Source organism: Stegostoma tigrinum, chromosome 1 (assembly GCF_030684315.1).
Source record: "Stegostoma tigrinum isolate sSteTig4 chromosome 1, sSteTig4.hap1, whole genome shotgun sequence".
Classification (NCBI taxonomy): domain Eukaryota; kingdom Metazoa; phylum Chordata; class Chondrichthyes; order Orectolobiformes; family Stegostomatidae; genus Stegostoma; species Stegostoma tigrinum.
This window is the reverse complement of record NC_081354.1, coordinates 61,445,635-61,465,111: the sequence shown is the minus strand read 5'-3', so window position 1 is coordinate 61,465,111 and position 19,477 is coordinate 61,445,635. Positions and strand designations below refer to the sequence as shown.

General features: G+C 44.0%; 1 protein-coding gene across 2 annotated transcripts; it reads right to left on the bottom strand.

Annotated features, from left to right (window-relative positions):
• Positions 1–18,923, bottom strand: gar1 (GAR1 homolog, ribonucleoprotein). 2 transcript variants are annotated; one of them, XM_048527591.2, is made up of 8 exons: positions 18,774–18,923; positions 18,594–18,666; positions 9,198–9,449; positions 7,030–7,184; positions 4,876–4,935; positions 4,332–4,482; positions 1,813–1,893; positions 1–433 (listed from the first exon to the last, which is right to left on the bottom strand). In XM_048527591.2, exons 3-8 carry the CDS (start codon positions 9,433–9,435, stop codon positions 417–419), a joined length of 702 nt encoding a protein of 233 aa, XP_048383548.1. In that variant the 5' UTR covers positions 9,436–9,449; positions 18,594–18,666; positions 18,774–18,923; the 3' UTR covers positions 1–416. The 2 variants fall into 2 exon arrangements, with proteins under 2 accessions (XP_048383548.1, XP_048383452.1); XM_048527495.2 differs by lacking the exon at positions 18,594–18,666 and having other exon boundaries at positions 18,774–18,921.
• Positions 18,924–19,477: the final 554 nt, after the last annotated feature.

The following is a 19,477-nucleotide window of genomic DNA, read 5'->3' as shown; positions in this document are numbered from 1 at the left end:
TTTCTGTAAAAACATTTATTTTCAAACAAATATCACATTGAAATATCATCTCAAGCTGTACTGTTTTGTAGATCAATTATTATAATCAGTAGATCATTGTATAATTTGCATAGTACAATGCAACTTGCATTCTTTGCACTCGTGTACAAATATATTCAGAGCCTGTTTGATAAGAATATTGATATTTCTATCACTGTACAAACAAATTCTAAGTGACACAATGGACCCTCAAACGCATTTGTATCGAACACACAGTTGTGATGTATTACAATGCGAATAATACAAAAATATCTTGCATGCAATAAATCACATTTTTAAAGATAAAAACTTCAACTTGACACAGTTCATATCTAGTAAAATAAGGAGTAAAGCGTTAAATTTGGAGGTTGCTGTTCAATCTTCAAATATTTGTAATTTCACCTTCCTCTTCCACCTGTTGGAGGAAATAACAGTATATGAATCAGAAACAACAAAAGCGAATCATGACAAGCTATAATGCAATGGAAAATATTGTATATTTACAACAATGATCCTTTACGGAAAAATACATGTATAGACAGGTTGAGGGTTGCCTTCCAAGATTCAACCCAAAATATTCCAGAGAATAACAGAGGGGAGTCAACAGCGTGGTCAGATGGCTGGGGGGGGGGGGGGGGGGGGGGGAGTGGAATATAACACTGTGACTTGAACTTCTGGGCAGGAACTGACTGGATAAATAAAGACAATGTAGCAAATTGATTTTCAGTTGGCACTTGACAAGATGTCTCACAGAAGGTTTAATTAAAATATACAGCATATAACAGTGTTAGAATTATTGATCATTTACACTAAAAGAAGGCATGGAGAGGTCACATGTGACAGCTCAGTGCTGGATTTACTTTTATTCTTGGCATATATAATTGATTTGGTCAGAGATTTTGCAAACAGCAGAGAATTATAGAAGACTTAGCGATGGACAGACTAATGGAATATATGGGGTGAGTGGCAAATGCAATTAAAAGTGTAAAGTAATTCATTATGGTAACAAAAACAAAGAAATTGGAGCATACATGCAACAGAATGCTGCAGAAGGCCATAGATGAACAATGTGACTCAATTAGCAAGTGTGGCATTCACAATGTAATTCCCTGAAAAAGCAAGGAGAGGTAGAGAAAGCTTTTGAAAGGTCTGCAGAATTTGAGATGTTACAAGTGGATATTTATAGAATTTCTGAAAGTGCACTAAACTCTGAACTGAGTCACCACTGATGTTTGACTCCTAAACCAAGGGAAATACTGACAAAAATTCGTCAATTTAAAATAGTCGACAAAAAAGATGAGCAAGAGGATAAATTTCTTCATAAAGACAATTGACAGATGCCTAAAAGGAGAGTACGACACAGAGCTATAATGCAAAGAACAAGAACAGGGCATCAGTTTTAGATTCATCTAGGTAAGAGTCACCACTGCTTAGATGGGAAAAATGACGTTCCAGTTTCAAACTTGAAGTACTTTACTAAAACACCTCAATTGACTATGAATATCAAAAATAATCCTCCTTTTCAAGTTTCGTTTGTTCAGATGCTACCTCATTCACCTTTATATGAGAAAAAGGAGGAACATTCCTACAAATAATCAAAGTGTTCAGCACGATCAGTGTGTCAAATTCCAGGGCTGACAGAAGACTGAAGGATCAGATTCAATCTGAATTGAACACCCAGCAACACAAAAACAAGCAATAATTTGGCATTACAGTAACAAAACAAAAGATGATTGCAAGATACTGAAGGTAAAGACAGGAATGTTTTGACACTTGCTAGCACTTTTCCCTTACCTCTGAAGCCACGTCCTCCTCCTCCTCCACCACCTCTGCCTCCTCTGAAACCCCCACCTCCACTGCCTCCCCTGAAGCCACCTGGACAGGAAGCAAAAATGAAATGACAAGTTTTAAAAATGAGATCTACCACGAACTGCTTTTAGATTCCAAATGTCACATTCATTAGCTCGAATTGTTTCGATAACCTAAGTGCATAAATTTTACAGCTACAAATAAACTAAATTTTTTGGTATCCCTTTTTCAGGAAACTAATCATTTTCAAGCAATTTTACCAACAGAAAGTTCTACCTGATTGAATTAATATGAGCAGATGTTAAGCATTGGGCTTTGAAGGACCATGTTGGGTTACAAATTTCTATATGAGTTGTGATCAATGCCGCAGGGGATTCCCTAAGGGGTGTTTAAATTAATTTGTATAATTCCACTTAATCCAGAGTTTCATAGATCATAGAACCCCTACATTGTGGAAACAGGCCCTTCGGCCCAACAAGACCAACCGTCAGAGCATCCCACCCAGACTCATGCCCCCATAACCCACCTAATTGACACATCCCTGAACACTATGGGCAATTTAGCATGGCCAATCCACCTGACTGTATATCACTGGACTGTGGGAAGCAAGCCACTTAATTAATGTAACAGGTTCACGCACATTCAAGCAGCTCCAATAAAATCAACTTTCAAAGTACTAAACAAGAGAACAGTGCGCTCGATGTTTTGGATCTCCATTTGTATTATAAAAGTAATATAGGCATTAATATTAAATTTGCTGATTCAGTTTATAAGCATTAAAATAACAGACTTGGCTTTAATGTACAATGAATGGCTGAGGATCCTGGTATGGTATTCAATAGAGTTTAGAAGGTTGAGGGGAGATCTAATAGAGACTTACAAGATAATGTATGGCTTAGAAAGGGTGGATGCTGGGAAGTTGTTTCCGTTAGGTGGAGAGACTAGGACCCGTGGGCACAGCCTTAGAATTAGAGGGGGTAAGTTTAAAACGGAAATGAGGAGACATTTCTTCAGCCAGAGAGTAGTGGGCCTGTGGAATTCATTGCCATGGAGCACTGTAGAGGCTGGGACGTTAAATGCCTTCAAGGCAGAGATTGATAAATTCTTGATCTCACAAGGAATTAAGGGCTACGGGGAGAGTGCAGGGAAGTGGAGTTGATATGCCTATCAGCCATGTTTAAATGGCGGAGTGGACTCGATGGGCCGAATGGCCTTACTTCCACTCCTATGTCTTATGGTCTTAGATTTACATGTTAATGATGGAACTATTACAATAAGTTAAAAAGGCATTTCCTAATTTATAGCAACAATGATGATTGGCAGCTTATTATAACACAGGGAGTGATTAGGCCTATCACATCCACATTGGAATGCATAGGCATGTTGAAATGTAAACCTCAACATCATTTGCACATACAGGAGAACATGAATTCTTGCGAAATGGCTCTTTCGCAGCCAGCATGGAGATGACAGGCTGAATGGCCATGTCCTGTGGTGTAATTTTTCCCTTCTGCTTCTGAGTAATGTCACTGAAGTTTCCTGATGACTGACAATGTAATAGTGGTTACAATCAACTCCATTTAACATCCCATTGCTGATCCAGGTGGAAAAACATCACTAAATGAGATTAAGAAACTCTACTCCATGCGATAAACTTAATTTTTCTCTTCCATTACAAATTCAGCTTCACATCCACACCACAGCGTAAAGCACAATAAGCAAGGTAAGGCTCATGCACAATTATAAGCTTCCCAGATGAATGTTAGCATGGGTTATTATAGTTATCAGGGTTGCAGTTACCTCATGAGTACTTGACATGTGACTTGTGTGGAAGCAGCTCTTGTAATACCAGGTTTTCAACATTAACTCAGATATTTTCAAAACTCTTGGGTTCAAGCGTAAACTACTTTTAGCAGCCCACTAACAGCCTTTCATTATCACTATACTTGCTTCTGTTGGGTAAAATGCTAGATGGGAAAGTACTATTAATTTTGGCATCACCTTTGGTTGTCAATTAACAAAACTGCAGCTTAACATACATTAGGGCCATCTTGCATAACTGTACCAAAGTATACACAGCTGACTGGTATGAACTGGATGCTTCCTTGAACACACAGTTTAAGGTCTTGTGACATAATGGTGGTTCTCTACCTCTGGGCTAAAAGCTCTGAGTTCAGGTCCCAATTCACTGATGTGTGTCGTAACACAACCCAGCAGGTTAAATATAAATAAAAGAACCAAGTGACATTTACTAACAAGATTTAAGCATGTGTACCTGTAATGAAATACTCTGAATAAATCACTATTAAATAAAGATTGTTCCAGTTTCTTCCTTCACCACCTGGACATCAGGAACATAATAACCTCCTGCACTGCATCACTTTTCTCACTTTCATGAATCTTTGCCTACCACATGTGTACAACAAATCCACTGAACTTTCCAAGGCAACCAGTATTAACAACAGTATCAACAAATGTTCAATTAATGGGATACATCTTATCACCTCGCCCTCCAAATCCACCACCTCGCCCTCCAAATCCACCACCTCGGCCCCCTCGTCCTCCTCCACGACCTCCTCTCCCTCGGCCCTTTTCACCAGGTGGCCGAGGTAAGAATCGCTGAAGAGGGAGTAGTTTAGCTGGATCGATATAGAACTGCAAGGAAAGGGAGAAACAACTTGAGTCTGCACAAAATGGCCTGTTTCATACGCATCTCTAAGTAACTGCTTCAAGCAGAAACCAACAATAAAGAGTCCCTTTTACGTGTGACAACTTAAGCAATGTGCAGGAGCATCCAAAACCAGTATCAGTAAATAGAATTTACAATTGGTTTATACAAATTCAAATTTCAAATCACAACTGGAGATATAGGTTGTTAACCAAGGCCTCATTTTTCTTTTAATGTGTGTTCGCATGTACTGTGTGCGCTAGGGGTTGGGGGCAGTGGGTGGTATCCATAAATTATTCTCCACTCCCTGACAGTCTGAATCTTCAAAGCAGAATAACTCCAACTTTCCTTAGCTGTTAATCTTCGCAAGAAAAACTTACCTTCTGTAGCTTCTTAAAAGAAGAAGCTTTCATGTTGTCTGACAATTTAACTGAAAAATACTGATAATTTCAGTTAAGGAAAATTAGATAGCATTACACATACACAATAGTGTCCAAATAAGAGATTATCATACAGCGTATACTTGTGTATCTAATTGTAAATGATCAAGCTGCAATTTTTTTGAAGCAAGCAACAAATCTTTTATTTTAAATTTTAATCAGAGTCTCTATGTCCTCCCTCAATACATACATTCTGTGAGGAATCAGGTCTAAACCAGCAAAGGAAAAAGCCCCTTATAATTTGCCCCGCTCATATCTCATATAGAGAATATCTGATATTTGCTCACTCATCCTTCCAAAGTGGCACAGGCAAAACAAAAGCTGACTAGAAGGGAAGAATAAAGGAAATGGCTATGCAGATACTTACTCACAGAGATATACAGCAAGGAAACAGACCTTCGGTCCAACTCGTCCATGCTGACTAGATATCCCAAATTAATTTAATCCCGTTTGCCAGCATTTTGGCCAATAACCCACTAAACCCTTCCTATTCATGTACCCATCCAAATGCCTTTTAAATGTTGTAATTGTACCAGCCTCCACCATCACCTTTAGCAGCTCATTCCAGACATGCACTACCCTCTGCACAAAAAAGTTGCTCCTCGGGTCACTTTTATATCTTTCCCCACTGACTATAAACCTATACCTTCTAGTTTTGGGCTCCCCTATCCTGGGGAAATGACCTTGCCTATTTACCCTATCCACGCCCCTCGTGATTTATAAACCTCTATAAGGTCACCCCTCAGACTCCGACATTCCAGGGAAAACAGCCCCAGCCCATTCAGCCTCTCCCTACAGCTCAAACCCTCCAACCTTGGCAACATCCTTGTAGATCTTTTCTGAATCTTTTCATGTTTCACAATATCTTTCCTATAGCAGAGAGATGAAAACTGAACACAGTATTCCAATAGAGGTTTAATCAAAGCCCTGTACAGCCGTAACATGACCTCCCAGCTCCTGTACTCAATGCACTGACCAATAAAGGCAAGCAAATTAAACACCACCTTCATCTTTGAGCAGAACTGCTCAAAGGTCAGTAAAAGAACACTATGTTCCCATCCAAGACAGTTCTGATTACAGGATGCCATAGGGCAGATAAATGACCAATTCCAACTTTATTAATGAAAGGATGATTGTCCCAGTAAATGAATAATGTCAGGTGCTAGATTAGGTCCTTAAGCAGCTGCAAGGATGACAGCTAAAGTTATTTTGTAGCAAATAGTTGTCTCTTTGAAGCTACCAGCACTATTAAACAGTTTGTAGCTAAAAATGCTCTAACCATAGAAGTTGGTTTCAATACATAACCAGAATAATAATACAAGCCTTATAAAAATTAACAGGCCTTAGAAGATGCCTTCTCGTAAGTCCTGAACGAGACAGATTGCTTACAGCCCACAAATTAGAGGGCACTAACAACAGAAGTAGTTGTATAACGTTACACTCATAACTTTATAACGGAAGTTAACCTTATAACAATTGGTCAAAACTAACTAACATTTTGTTTTTACATTATGAAATTGGGACAGTGGGAAAATAAAAGGAGTAACTGAATGTAATAAAAGACAGCAGCAAAATACAATGGCTAATAGAATTTGAGCTGTCCATACAGATAAGCAGGTCCGAGAAAGACCCGAAAGAGTATAACAATTTTGCAATGTGAACGAATAGGATGCAAAAGGCCGAGAGATACAATGTTTAGCTAATTGCATAAGATCATGGGAACCTAGGGCCGTCCATAGAAGTACCCATCAGTGATTAGGTGAGCCACGAGATTTGGTGTACGGGATTATGGGGAAGGACAGTGAATACGTGGAGTTTGATGACTGGATCTGGATCTGCAACTGAAGCACTGTAACCTGCAAGGCTACAAATCAGGCACTGCAAAGTGGGATTAAAACGGGTGGCAAGTTTATTCTGCCCAAGACAGAGATAATTGGTTGTGTGTCTTTCTGTGCAGTAATTTTCCTCTGGTTTCAAAGAAAATACTGGCTGGTACAAATATCATCAAATGCAACATCATAACGTTATGTTCTGATCAACTTTGTAGTCATGTTAGGTAAAGTTCTTTCTCAACATTAACTTATGAAAGGATACAAAATCTCTGAGCTGCCCAAATATTTCATCAACTTTTCCTATTTGTTCTTTGTTTTCCAAATAGACGGGTGCATTGAAGTATGGGACTTTATTTTCTTCAGAGGTGCATTTGCAAACAATTTCATCTTCACAAGGATGTATGAAATGCCCCAATTCTACATTTTAAAAAAAAGTAGCAAATATTAGCCATACATAATCTCAAAACTTACAAAACAAAATTTATGTCAAACCATATGTAATAAGTAGATATATGCAGAACTGCACACTTAAATTTTCTTTCTCCCACTACTTTTCTTAGCCCTACAGGTGAAATAATTTTGGTCACACAATACATCATTTAGATCCCCGAAGTCAATCTCACAAAGTGAGCCTTCTTTAAACAATTCTGAAAGAATGCAAGTAATAGAAATTGACTGAACCAAATTAACACTCAGAGCCACCAGCTCTTACTCGCGTACTTGGCGAGTGTAGAATCAGGGACGTAATTTCAGAATAAGGGGTAGGCCAATTAATACAGATCAGTCAGAATTTTTTCACGAAGCGGGTGACAGATTTTTGGATTTCTGTGCCCCAGAAAGGTGCAACATCTCTGTATTGAGCAGGTTCAAGACCAAAAATGATAGATTTCTGGATACTATGGACATCAAGCGATATGGAGAAAGTGGCATTGATGTAAACGATCAGCAATGATCCATTTGCAATGGCAGAGCCAGCTCAACAGGCTGAATGGCTTCTCTTGCTACCGTGCCCGTATGTTTCGAATGACCTGTTCATATTGCTGAGCAAGTGGTACCGCAGTGACAGGAGGGCGATCTTGCACAGCAATGTTACTTCCTCCCCTTCTGCTGGCAGCAAGAAACCTCCAAACTGCTCCAGTAACTCACTACTTTGGTTCCACAAACCTGGCATCATTACAAGCAAATCAAAGTGTCTTAGCTACACTGGTGAGCATCCCTTAAATAGCCCCCAGTGCAGGGCCTACCTTGCATCAGAATGCTTGTTTCTTTTCTTGCTGTGAATTGCAAAGCTGCTGCCCACACAAGTTGACCAAATCTGGTATCCTGACACTGGATCAACTCGTGAGGGTCAAAAGCATCATGATATTGCACGATGCTGGCATTCAAGCACATTCAAAGAAGTGCACCCACACTGTCACCCCCTTTTCATTAGCTGTGTGGAAAGTCACTGCAGCAAACATTCGAACCACACAAATGCCAGGCTATGACTATCATTAATGAGAGACAATCTAACCATTGGCCTTTGACATTCGATGGTTTTACCATCAGAGTCTCCCACAGTCAACATCTTGGGAGGTTACCACTGACCAGAAGCTCAACTGAACTCATCACAAAGCGTCAACAAGAGCAGGTCAGAGGCTGAGAATACTGTGGGCAAGTAATGCAGATGACTCCCCAAAGCCTGTCCACCAACTAAAAGGTTCATATCAGGAGTGTGATGGAATACCCCCCACTTGCCTGGATGGGTGCAGCTCCAACAACACTCAAGAAGCTTGACACCATCCAGGCCAAAGCAACCCACTTGACTGGCACCACATCCACAAGCATCCACTTCCTCCACCACCGACACTCAGTAGCAGCAGTGTGTACTATCCACATGATGCACTGCAGAAATTCACCAAAGATCCTCAGACAGCACCTTCCAAATCTATAACCACTTCCATCCAGAAGGACAAGGGTACCAGATACATGGGAACACCACCACATGCAAGTCCCCCTCCAAGCCATTCACCACCCTGTTTTGGAAATATATTGCCATTCCTTCACTTTCGCTGGGTCAAAATCCCGGAATTCCCTCCATAATAGGATTGTGGGTCAACCCACAGCAGGTGGACTGCAGCGGTTCAAGAAGGCAACTCACCACCACCTTCTCAAGGGCAACTAGGGATGGGTAAGAAATGCTGGCCAGCCAGCGACGCTCACATCCCATGAGTGAATTTAAAAAAGCACTTAAATTATTACATAACCAGAGACCAAATACCTGGTAACCGCTTTAGCCAGTCTGCTTCACTAATCTCTGGCAAAAAAAAGTCATCACTGGACAGAGCAAACTAACGACTGAACCGTGGAAATGTTTTAAATATTTACGTGTATGGCAATGATTCTGTGGTTTAGAGTGGTGGTATTTTAAATCGATTGTAATCCTCTTACCGACTACGCAATCAGGAGGTCCTTGATCATATCCTTTATTGTAGCCTCCTCGCCCTCCCCCGCGGAATCCGCCACCTCCTCGTCCTCCGCCGAAGCCACCTCCTCGTCCTCCGCCGAAGCCACCTCCTCGTCCTCCGCCGAAGCCACCTCCTCGTCCTCCGCCGAAGCCACCTCCTCGTCCTCCTCTACCGAAGCCACCACCTCCTCCTCCTCCACCCCTACCTCCTCGAAACGACATCACAAGCAAAATCTCTGAAAAGGAAAACAGAGTAAGATTTAATAGTCGGGGCGTGAGCATCAGTTCCTTTCTCTGGGCAGTCACGCATCCAGGGCTCACAATTCGCCACGAGAGGGTTGCGCAGAGACAAATGGATGCATCGCATTGCTTGTATCTTTAAGTGCAGAAACCAAGTGCACAATTAGTAAAGGGATAGGGTCAGTCAGACTGTGAGGAAATGTGGTTAATCAACACTGCAAAATGGACTCTTTTAATTATCTGGGACTGAAAGTGCTGAAGATTATGAATTTGCCAGCCTAATGATGTATTGCAGAATACATTCAAGGCTGCAAGAACCAAACATGACTTAATTACTTCCAGGAAATGCAGTGGGAAAAATGAATACACCCACTACTGACTGTTGTCTTAGACCTCTCTACAACTACTCTCCACTAAAATATCACATATGCCCTTCTGGACATTGAGCAAGATTTTAAAAGTTAGGTTCAACTGCATCCACCCATTGTTGCCCTTAAAACGTGCCTCTTGTTTCTGGCCTCAAGAAATTTTCTGGCCCCTACTAATCCTGTGATCAAACCCATTTCTTCTCCATTCACAACCTTATTACCAATACGGCAGCCAGAAAATTCAACAGATTCTGAAACTTTGTCAGAGGCATCCAGATGATATCCACCTGAAGATCTTGACAGGAAGGGAGCAGTTTAATTTTCATGACCTTATGTAATAAACTTGTAAATTCTTCCCCTTTTCTTCAGCTAATTGCCATCTGAAAGCTATTAAATCTGCTTCCACTATCCTTCCAGACAATGCATTTGAGGTCAAAGCAAGTCTCTGCATTTGTACTGTTTGAAGAAGTTTAACATTGGTTGAGATAAACTCACTGTACTTTCTGAACTCCAATTCCCAAAACATATTTGATGAAGAACCATGGAAAATGCTTCGTATGCATTACAAAGCCTCAGCTAGTATAAAAATCGAATGAAAACGGCCTTGAAAGTGCTTTTGTGAAGGAGGTGTTCTAGGTACATTTCATTTTGGAAAGTGGTCATTAGTCATTCCATGGGGTTGGGGTCATTGAAATTAATTATTTCTACTAATCATCTAGGTGTCGTAGTTGGGGGAGCAATCTGCAGGTTTGCAGATAACACGAAAATCTGTGAGAAACTCGAGACTTGTAGGCAATATCCAAATGTTCTGTTAGAGACCCCTGAGGTTCGGGCTGATGATTCTACTCTCACAACTTTGTGGCAGCCCTGCAAATTTGCTCTCTTCAAATGAGTATCTAACTCCCTTTTGAAAGCCAAGACTGGGTCCGCCAGACTCTCAAATGGTGTATTCTAGATCATAAACACTCACTGTCTGAAGAATTTTGCCATATGTCACCACTGATTTTGCTAAATGGAAGAAGCAATTCTCACTTATTCCTCACGTTCTCACTAGTGGGAACACACTTCCAAACACCTTTTGGTTTTGAATATGTCTCTCAAACCTCCGCTCCACCTTCTCCTCCAAGGAAAACACCCCCATTTGCCGATCTATCCATACAACTGAAATCGCTTATCTCTGGAGCAATTCTCAAATCATTTTCGCCCTTTGTCCTATTCAATCACCCGTTCCTTCTCTATCGGAAATGGGTTATCACAAAACGCTAGACCTCTCGATGCATCACAACAATGGCAGCTGCTAATGAAGCTTCAAAACCTGGAACTTGAACCACTCCCGGTGACAACACATCCTGCATGTGGTTGCCCAGGACATGAGCAGCATGCTGGGAGCCCTTACATGGAACAGGACCACACACTGTATGGGTTGCAGAAGCCCCACCATATCTTTATTTATTACATTATTAACTAATTCAACACTATTAACTCTGTCATACATGCACACATTTGCGGTCACTCGCTGCCTCACGCAAATAGTCAACCACTTCTAAATCATTACAAACTCACCACCTCATGCATGCCTCTCCTATACAACTGTATCAACGTTTTCCACCTCACACTTATCAGGCCAAATCATAAGATATACCAATATAAGGGAAAACCATATCTGAGGTTCTTGAGTAGATCTGTCACTCAGGTTGGGGTTGCTGTGGTTGGTGCGCTCGCTGAGCTGGTTTGTTAGTTCGCAAATGTTTCATTATCCTGCTGGGTAACACCATCAATGAAGCTTCATTGGAGGCTGCACTGATGATGTTATCCAACAGGGTAATGAAACGCCTGCGAACTAATGAACCAACCCGACGAGCCAAACAACCACAGGAAAACAATATTTTATACTTTGATACAAGTGTGCTGATTGGTTTGACTCTGATCAATAGGGACACTATCATGGATAATGCACTGGTTAGATGACAACTGATATTACCAAGCATCATGTAAAACAGGCAGGCTGCCTCTGATTGGTCACAATAACAAACAGCACAGTTGAGTTCAGTTTTAGTGATACCACATATGTCCCAAATCAGTGGGGTTGCCAAGGGATTCCTGTTAGGCCCAGCTCTCTCAAACAACTTTGCTGGGTTCCACGAGAAACATGTGTTTGAAAAAAAACCTAACCTCTAATTCCTTGCTTTTTTCTGATATGTTCATGATACATTGCTATATTTGAATTCTTTCCTTTACTCTTTCACAGGATGCAAGCATTGCTGGCAAGGACAGCCTTTGTTGGCCATATCTAACTGCCCTTCAACTAACAGGCTTGCGAGGCCATTGCAGAGGGCAGTTAAGAGTTAACCAGATTGCTCTGAGTCAGAAGTCACTTGTAGGCCAGACAGATAAGGATGGCAGATTTCCATCTCCCATTAGTGAACCAGATGGCTTTTTACAGAATCAATGGTTTCATGGTCATCATTACTGATACTAGCTTTCAATTTCAGATATATTAATGAATTTAAATTCCACCAGCTGCCCATACTCAGATTTGCTCCTATGTTTCCAATGCACGAGATTGGGTTTCTGTATTAACACAAAGATGTTACTTCTATGTCACCATTTCCCCAATCCACAGGTGCACACAAGAATTTCCTCACACAGGGCTCCATCCTGCACTCCAATTCACCTGAGATGGAACTGTCAAATAAGGTCCCTTTCTTTGATATCCTAGTTGAAAAAAATTCAGCTCATCGCTGTCTACCACAAGCCTATTTCCACTGGTCAAGATATACAGCAGGCCTCCTCCACTTGAATTTGCAAGAAATATTATCAACAGCCTTGGAAGTAGGGCCCAAATCATGTATTCATCGAGCAAGCTTGCTGATGAGATACAACATAAAAGCCATTCTGCAGGATCAAGGTGACTTTGATCACGTCATTTCTTGTGTATATTATGGAATTTCATCAACAGTCTGAAGACTGTCCTGAGAAATGCATGGTCTCTCTCAGACCGTGCTGGAAGGAGAAGGTATCGCAGATGCTTGGGAAACTGGTGAAGCTAACAGTTGCTCTCTGCTTTACGCAATCGTGACACCAGCACAGCCACTAAAAAGACACTGCCATCGAGACAAAAGATGCTCTGCCTACCTTATATTGCAGCATATCGATTTCAGTGCTGGTGTGAAGGTAGATATGCAAGGCATATGTCACCAAAACTGGTGAATCGCATCAGGAAGCATATTACATCATCTATTTTCAGCAAGCAAAGTGCTGTCTGTACATTTTAGCCCACACTTGCAAACCTTAAAAAGGCAATATTCAACATTAAATGTAATCTTGCAACTGGGCAATGTCTGCTAAGTAATCCCAAATATGACACAAATTACACTGAAACCAATTCACACTGTCATCTGGGCTTGCAGCATTGTGCACTTACACATTCTAGAAGGCACAGAGAGCTTAGTTCTTTGCAAATGGAGCATTTAACACACACTGCGCCTGTCTCAACTCAGAATGGGTTACAGCTATTCTCTGGTCCACTTCTTAGGGTTATTCCTTGATCAATTATAGCAAACCCACCTGATTTAAAATTTCCAAAGTTTTGCAGTTAACTATCAGTCAACATTTAACTGGTGTGTTCTCCATGACAACGCCTACAATCAGAGCCCACTTGTCAATTAATCAGCACTCTCTTCTCTCAGTATATAATGCTGTTTACTCTTCACATTAGCACAATTCACAAGTAATATCAACGTATGCCAGATGATAAATTTTAAATATGGCCTTTTATCACTAATACTTAAATTCTACATTACCAAAAGAACTATTACTTGTAGATGATTAAGTGCTGAATTTCTTTCTTTTCAGTCTAAGGTCATAATCTCTAATTATGCAAGTCATGATCTAGGTCAAATATCAAAAGATTAATACTTTCCAAGGGAATAATGGGTCTGTGGAACAAGCTACTGAAGTGTACAAATCATAATCAAGCTAAAAAAGTGGTCATACGGACATGTTCTTGTTGTACAAGTCAAAGCTACTTTTCCAGGTTCCTTTCCATTAATTAGCCTGTGTTTTTATTTGATTTAGACTTCACCCTGATCTCAATGGGGTAGTAGCGAATGTACACACTGATGTCTTTTCCTGTCTGCTGTCAATTATATGCAACCTCTGATCTCGTAGCACAAGATGCACCTTTGGTTTCCTAGATCCAATTCTGGCTCCCACTGTCACTGTCCACCATTCCCTTTTTCTAGACTGTGCCTGTAGCCTTCAAAACATACTTGACCCACCTACACTTCTTAGTTATTTCTGATTTCTGATTCTGATTCTTATTTTTCTGATGAAGGGTCTAGGCTTGAAACGTCAGTTCTTGTGATCCTAAGATGCTGCTGGACCTGCTGTGTTCATCCAGCTCTACACTTTGTTATCTCGGATTCTCCAGCACCTGCAGTTCCCAGTATCTCTTCTTAATTATTACTTCCTCTTGACATCTATTTTGTTTCAAAGTCTGTTTCGACGTGATGCTTTCTCATCTCGAAGGCCAAATCATTGATCATAGAATCCCCAGAGTGTGGCCTTTTAGCCCAACAAGTCCATGGTGACCCTCACAGCATCCCACCCAGACCCAATGCAACAAATGTACACAGCTCTGAACACCACCGGCAATTTAGCACGAACAATCCACCCAGCCTGCACATCTTTGGGCTGTGGAAGGAAACTAGTGTACCTGGAGGAAATCCACGCTGACACAGACAGAACATGCAAACTCCACACAGTGGCCCAAGGGTGGGATGGAACATGGGCTCCTGGTGCTGTGAGGCAACAATGCTAACCACCGAGCCACTGTGCTACCCCTAACTTTCTTTAGTCCAGTTTCCTCAGACAAACATTCTAAGTAGTCATTAGCCTGAAACAGCAACTGTTCCTTTCGCAACAGACGGTGTCTGACCCACTGTGTGCTTGTACTTTTCCCAACCCTCTGATCTCTCTAAAGGGACTGCTAAATTGCATTCTCCTTTTGTTACCTGTCCAAACTTCAGCTCCCTACCTGGCCACTCTTTCAGAATGAACAAGATCACTCACAAAACCTAGCACCTGCGAGATAAGCCTTAAAATCTCGCACTTTCATCAGCAAGATTGATTGCTTGCACTTTTTTCAAACGTCCCCTTGCTAACCATTTGCGTATTCCAGCTCATTTTTGTTAGGGATTAGGAAATTTTACTCTGCTGATTTCAAATAGGTGTCAGAAAGGGATACTGAACAGCCTGTGAGAACGACTCGCAGGACAGTACAGGAGAACTGGAGCCCATAAATCATTTCAAAAATGTGCATTAGAATTATGAAAGAAAAGCACTTCATTCCCAAGTAAATGGCTTTGTCCCAGCTTGAGAAGCTCTTCCTATCCTCTAAACCTTCATTGCTCAGGACCTCCTTATTTCGGATCGATTCCTTCACGCCCTAAACCAATCCAGGGGCCCTTATCGTCGCTGTAACTCTTCAGTGATCATCTCAACTGGGGAAACAAACACACGAAGCCAAGATAATAAAATGTGAGGCTGGATGAACACAGCAGGCCAAGCAGCATCTCAGGAGCACAAAAGCTGACGTTTCGGGCCTAGACCCTTCATCAGAGAGGGGGATGGGGGGGAGGGAACTGGAATAAATAGGGAGAGAGGGGGAGGCGGACCGAAGATGGAGAGTAAAGAAGATAGGTGGAGAGGGTGTAGGTGGGGAGGTAGGGAGGGGATAGGTCAGTCCAGGGAAGACGGACAGGTCAAGGAGGTGGGATGAGGTTAGTAGGTAGCTGGGGGTGCGGCTTGGGGTGGGAGGAAGGGATGGGTGAGAGGAAGAACCGGTTAGGGAGGCAGAGACAGGTTGGACTGGTTTTGGGATGCAGTGGGTGGGGGGGGGGAAGAGCTGGGCTGGTTGTGTGGTGCAGTGGGGGGAGGGGATGAACTGGGCTGGTTTAGGGATGCAGTGGGGGAAGGGGAGATTTTGAAACTGGTGAAGTCCACATTGATACCATATGGCTGCAGGGTTCCCAGGCGGAATATGAGTTGCTGTTCCTGCAACCTTCGGGTGGCATCATTGTGGCAGTGCAGGAGGCCCATGATGGACATGTCATCAAGAGAATGGGAGGGGGAGTGGAAATGGTTTGCGACTGGGAGGTGCAGTTGTTTGTTGCGAACTGAGCGGAGGTGTTCTGCAAAGCGGTCCCCAAGCCTCCGCTTGGTTTCCCCAATGTAGAGGAAGCCGCACCGGGTACAGTGGATGCAGTATACCACATTGGCAGATGTGCAGGTGAACCTCTGCTTAATGTGGAATGTCATCTTGGGGCCTGGGATGGGGGTGAGGGAGGAGGTGTGGGGACAAGTGTTGCATTTCCTGCGGTCGCAGGGGAAGGTGCCGGGTGTGGTGGGGTTGGAGGGCAGTGTGGAGCGAACAAGGGAGTCACGGAGAGAGTGGTCTCTCCGGAAAGCAGACAGGGGAGGGGATGGAAAAATGTCTTGGGTGGCGGGGTCGGATTGTAAATGGCGGAAGTGTCGGAGGATAATGCGTTGTATCCGGAGGTTGGTAGGGTGGTGTGTGAGAACGAGGGGGATCCTCTTGGGGCGGTTGTGGCGGGGGCGGGGTGTGAGGGATGTGTCGCGGGAGATGCGGGAGACGCGGTCAAGGGCGTTCTCAATCACCGTGGGGGGAAAGTTGCGGTCCTTAAAGAACTCAAGGCCCTCCGCTTCTTCCTGTCCCGCAGGCCCGACCAGGCCCCCTCCACCGACACTCTCATCCGCCTAGCGGAACTCGTCCTCACACTCAACAACTTCTCTTTTGACTCCTCCCACTTCCTACAGACTAAGGGGGTGGCCATGGGCACCCGCATGGGCCCCAGCTATGCCTGCCTCTTTGTAGGTTATGTGGAACAGTCCATCTTCCGCACCTACACAGGCCCCAAACCCCACCTCTTCCTCCGGTACATTGATGACTGTATCGGCGCCGCCTCTTGCTCCCCAGAGGAGCTCGAACAGTTCATCCACTTCACCAACACCTTCCACCCCAACCTTCAGTTCACCTGGGCCATCTCCAGCACATCCCTCACCTTCCTGGACCTCTCAGTCTCCATCTCAGGCAACCAGCTTGTAACTGATGTCCATTTCAAGCCCACCGACTCCCACAGCTACCTAGAATACACCTCCTCCCACCCACCCTCCTGCAAAAATTCCATCCCCTATTCCCAATTCCTCCGCCTCCGCCGCATCTGCTCCCACGATAAGACATTCCACTCCCGCACATCCCAGATGTCCAAGTTCTTTAAGGACCGCAACTTTCCCCCCACGGTGATTGAGAACGCCCTTGACCGCGTCTCCCGCATCTCCCGTGACACATCCCTCACACCCCGCCCCCGCCACAAGAGGATCCCCCTCTTTCTCACACACCACCCTACCAACCTCCGGATACAACGCATTATCCTCCGACACTTCCGCCATTTACAATCCGACCCCACCACCCAAGACATTTTTCCATCCCCTCCCCTGTCTGCTTTCCGGAGAGACCACTCTCTCCGTGACTCCCTTGTTCGCTCCACACTGCCCTCCAACCCCACCACACCCGGCACCTTCCCCTGCAACCGCAGGAAATGCTACACTTGTCCCCACACCTCCTCCCTCACCCCCATCCCAGGCCCCAAGATGACATTCCACATTAAGCAGAGGTTCACCTGCACATCTGCCAATGTGGTATACTGCATCCACTGTACCCGGTGCGGCTTCCTCTACATTGGGGAAACCAAGCGGAGGCTTGGGGACCGCTTTGCAGAACACCTCCGCTCAGTTCGCAACAAACAACTGCACCTCCCAGTCGCAAACCATTTCCACTCCCCCTCCCATTCTCTTGATGACATGTCCATCATGGGCCTCCTGCACTGCCACAATGATGCCACCCGAAGGTTGCAGGAACAGCAACTCATATTCCGCCTGGGAACCCTGCAGCCATATGGTATCAATGTGGACTTCACCAGTTTCAAAATCTCCCCTTCCCCCACTGCATCCCTAAACCAGCCCAGTTCATCCCCTCCCCCCACTGCACCACACAACCAGCCCAGCTCTTCCCCCCCCCCACCCACTGCATCCCAAAACCAGTCCAACCTGTCTCTGCCTCCCTAACCGGTTCTTCCTCTCACCCATCCCTTCCTCCCACCCCAAGCCGCACCCCCAGCTACCTACTAACCTCATCCCACCTCCTTGACCTGTCCGTCTTCCCTGGACTGACCTATCCCCTCCCTACCTCCCCACCTATACTCTCTCCACCTATCTTCTTTTCTCTCCATCTTCGGTCCGCCTCCCCCTCTCTCCCTATTTATTCCAGTTCCCTCCCCCCATCCCCCTCTCTGATGAAGGGTCTAGGCCCGAAACGTCAGCTTTTGTGCTCCTGAGATGCCGCTTGGCCTGCTGTGTTCATCCAGCCTCACATTTTATTATCTTGGAATCTCCAGCATCTGCAGTTCCCATTATCTCTGAAACATATGAAGCCATTGCCTTGAATTCAATTCTTTTGAATGTCACTATTGCAAAGCCTGCAGCGCAAAATTAAATGGCGGGGGGTGTGGGGTGAGCACAATGGAAATGTAGGAGCACATAGCTTGTCGTGAAAGCCAGTTTCTGGGTCGACCCTCTGAGCAGTCGCCATGCCTGTCACAGGAAGGAGCCCAAAGATCCGATGCACTCCCGGTGCAAGAGCCACTCCGTGCAACGTGGTCCCCCGGGCAGCGCGCGGCTCCACTCACTCACCGAACCCTGGCCCAGAGATAGAATGTTACCCGGAGCACGCGCTCCTTCTTCAGCCACGTGCACTCAATCCCGGCTGCAGGGAACAAAAAACACACACACAATCCTAAACTTAACCCGCTTTTTGAGTCCTGTAAGAACCTACTACTGCCTCTGTATTACAATTCCTTGAAATTATTTTACCTTTACAAACTTCAAGGACGCCTATGACATTTCAAACCCGGATCCGCCCTCGACATTGTTCCAGGGTTTTCAATGAGTGCATTACAGAGACCGGAACTTTACGTCAGTTTTGGGACGCTTCTTAACATCCGTGACCTGCCGTATTACAGTTACCGGTCTGCGTGCCCTCTTCGCAAGCGCACGGCGCGGTGGCGCACCCTCTAGCGAGAGAGTACGAGCATTGCACCAGCAGCGAAACAATTGGGAATTACAACTGGGCACCTTTGGTTTGGCAGTTCCTGGTGGCTCATGTCATATAGCTACGTTGAAGAGCCTCCCTCAAACTGCTGAGAAATTCTTTGCAGGGAAACTTTGAGCTGAATACTTGCAGAACATTACACGTATATGGGCGAGAACAAAGAATGTCAAATGTGCTCAGGATTGAATGTGCGAAACCAATGCACCCTTATCAGAGCAAGATGTTGAGTATCCCATTCCTGACCTCATGGAAATCTTCTCCGCTAGTTCTTTGCTAAGTTTCATAATGCTCACTTCTGGAGTTCGCTTCTTTTGACCCTGTATGGGCCAAAACCTAGTTTGGAGCTGCATGACCATGGCTGAGGCCAGGCTATCAGTGAGGAGGTTATTGGTGATGAGAGATAATAGGAACTGTTGATGCTGGAGAATCCAGGATAACAATGTGTAGAGCTGGATGAACACAGCAG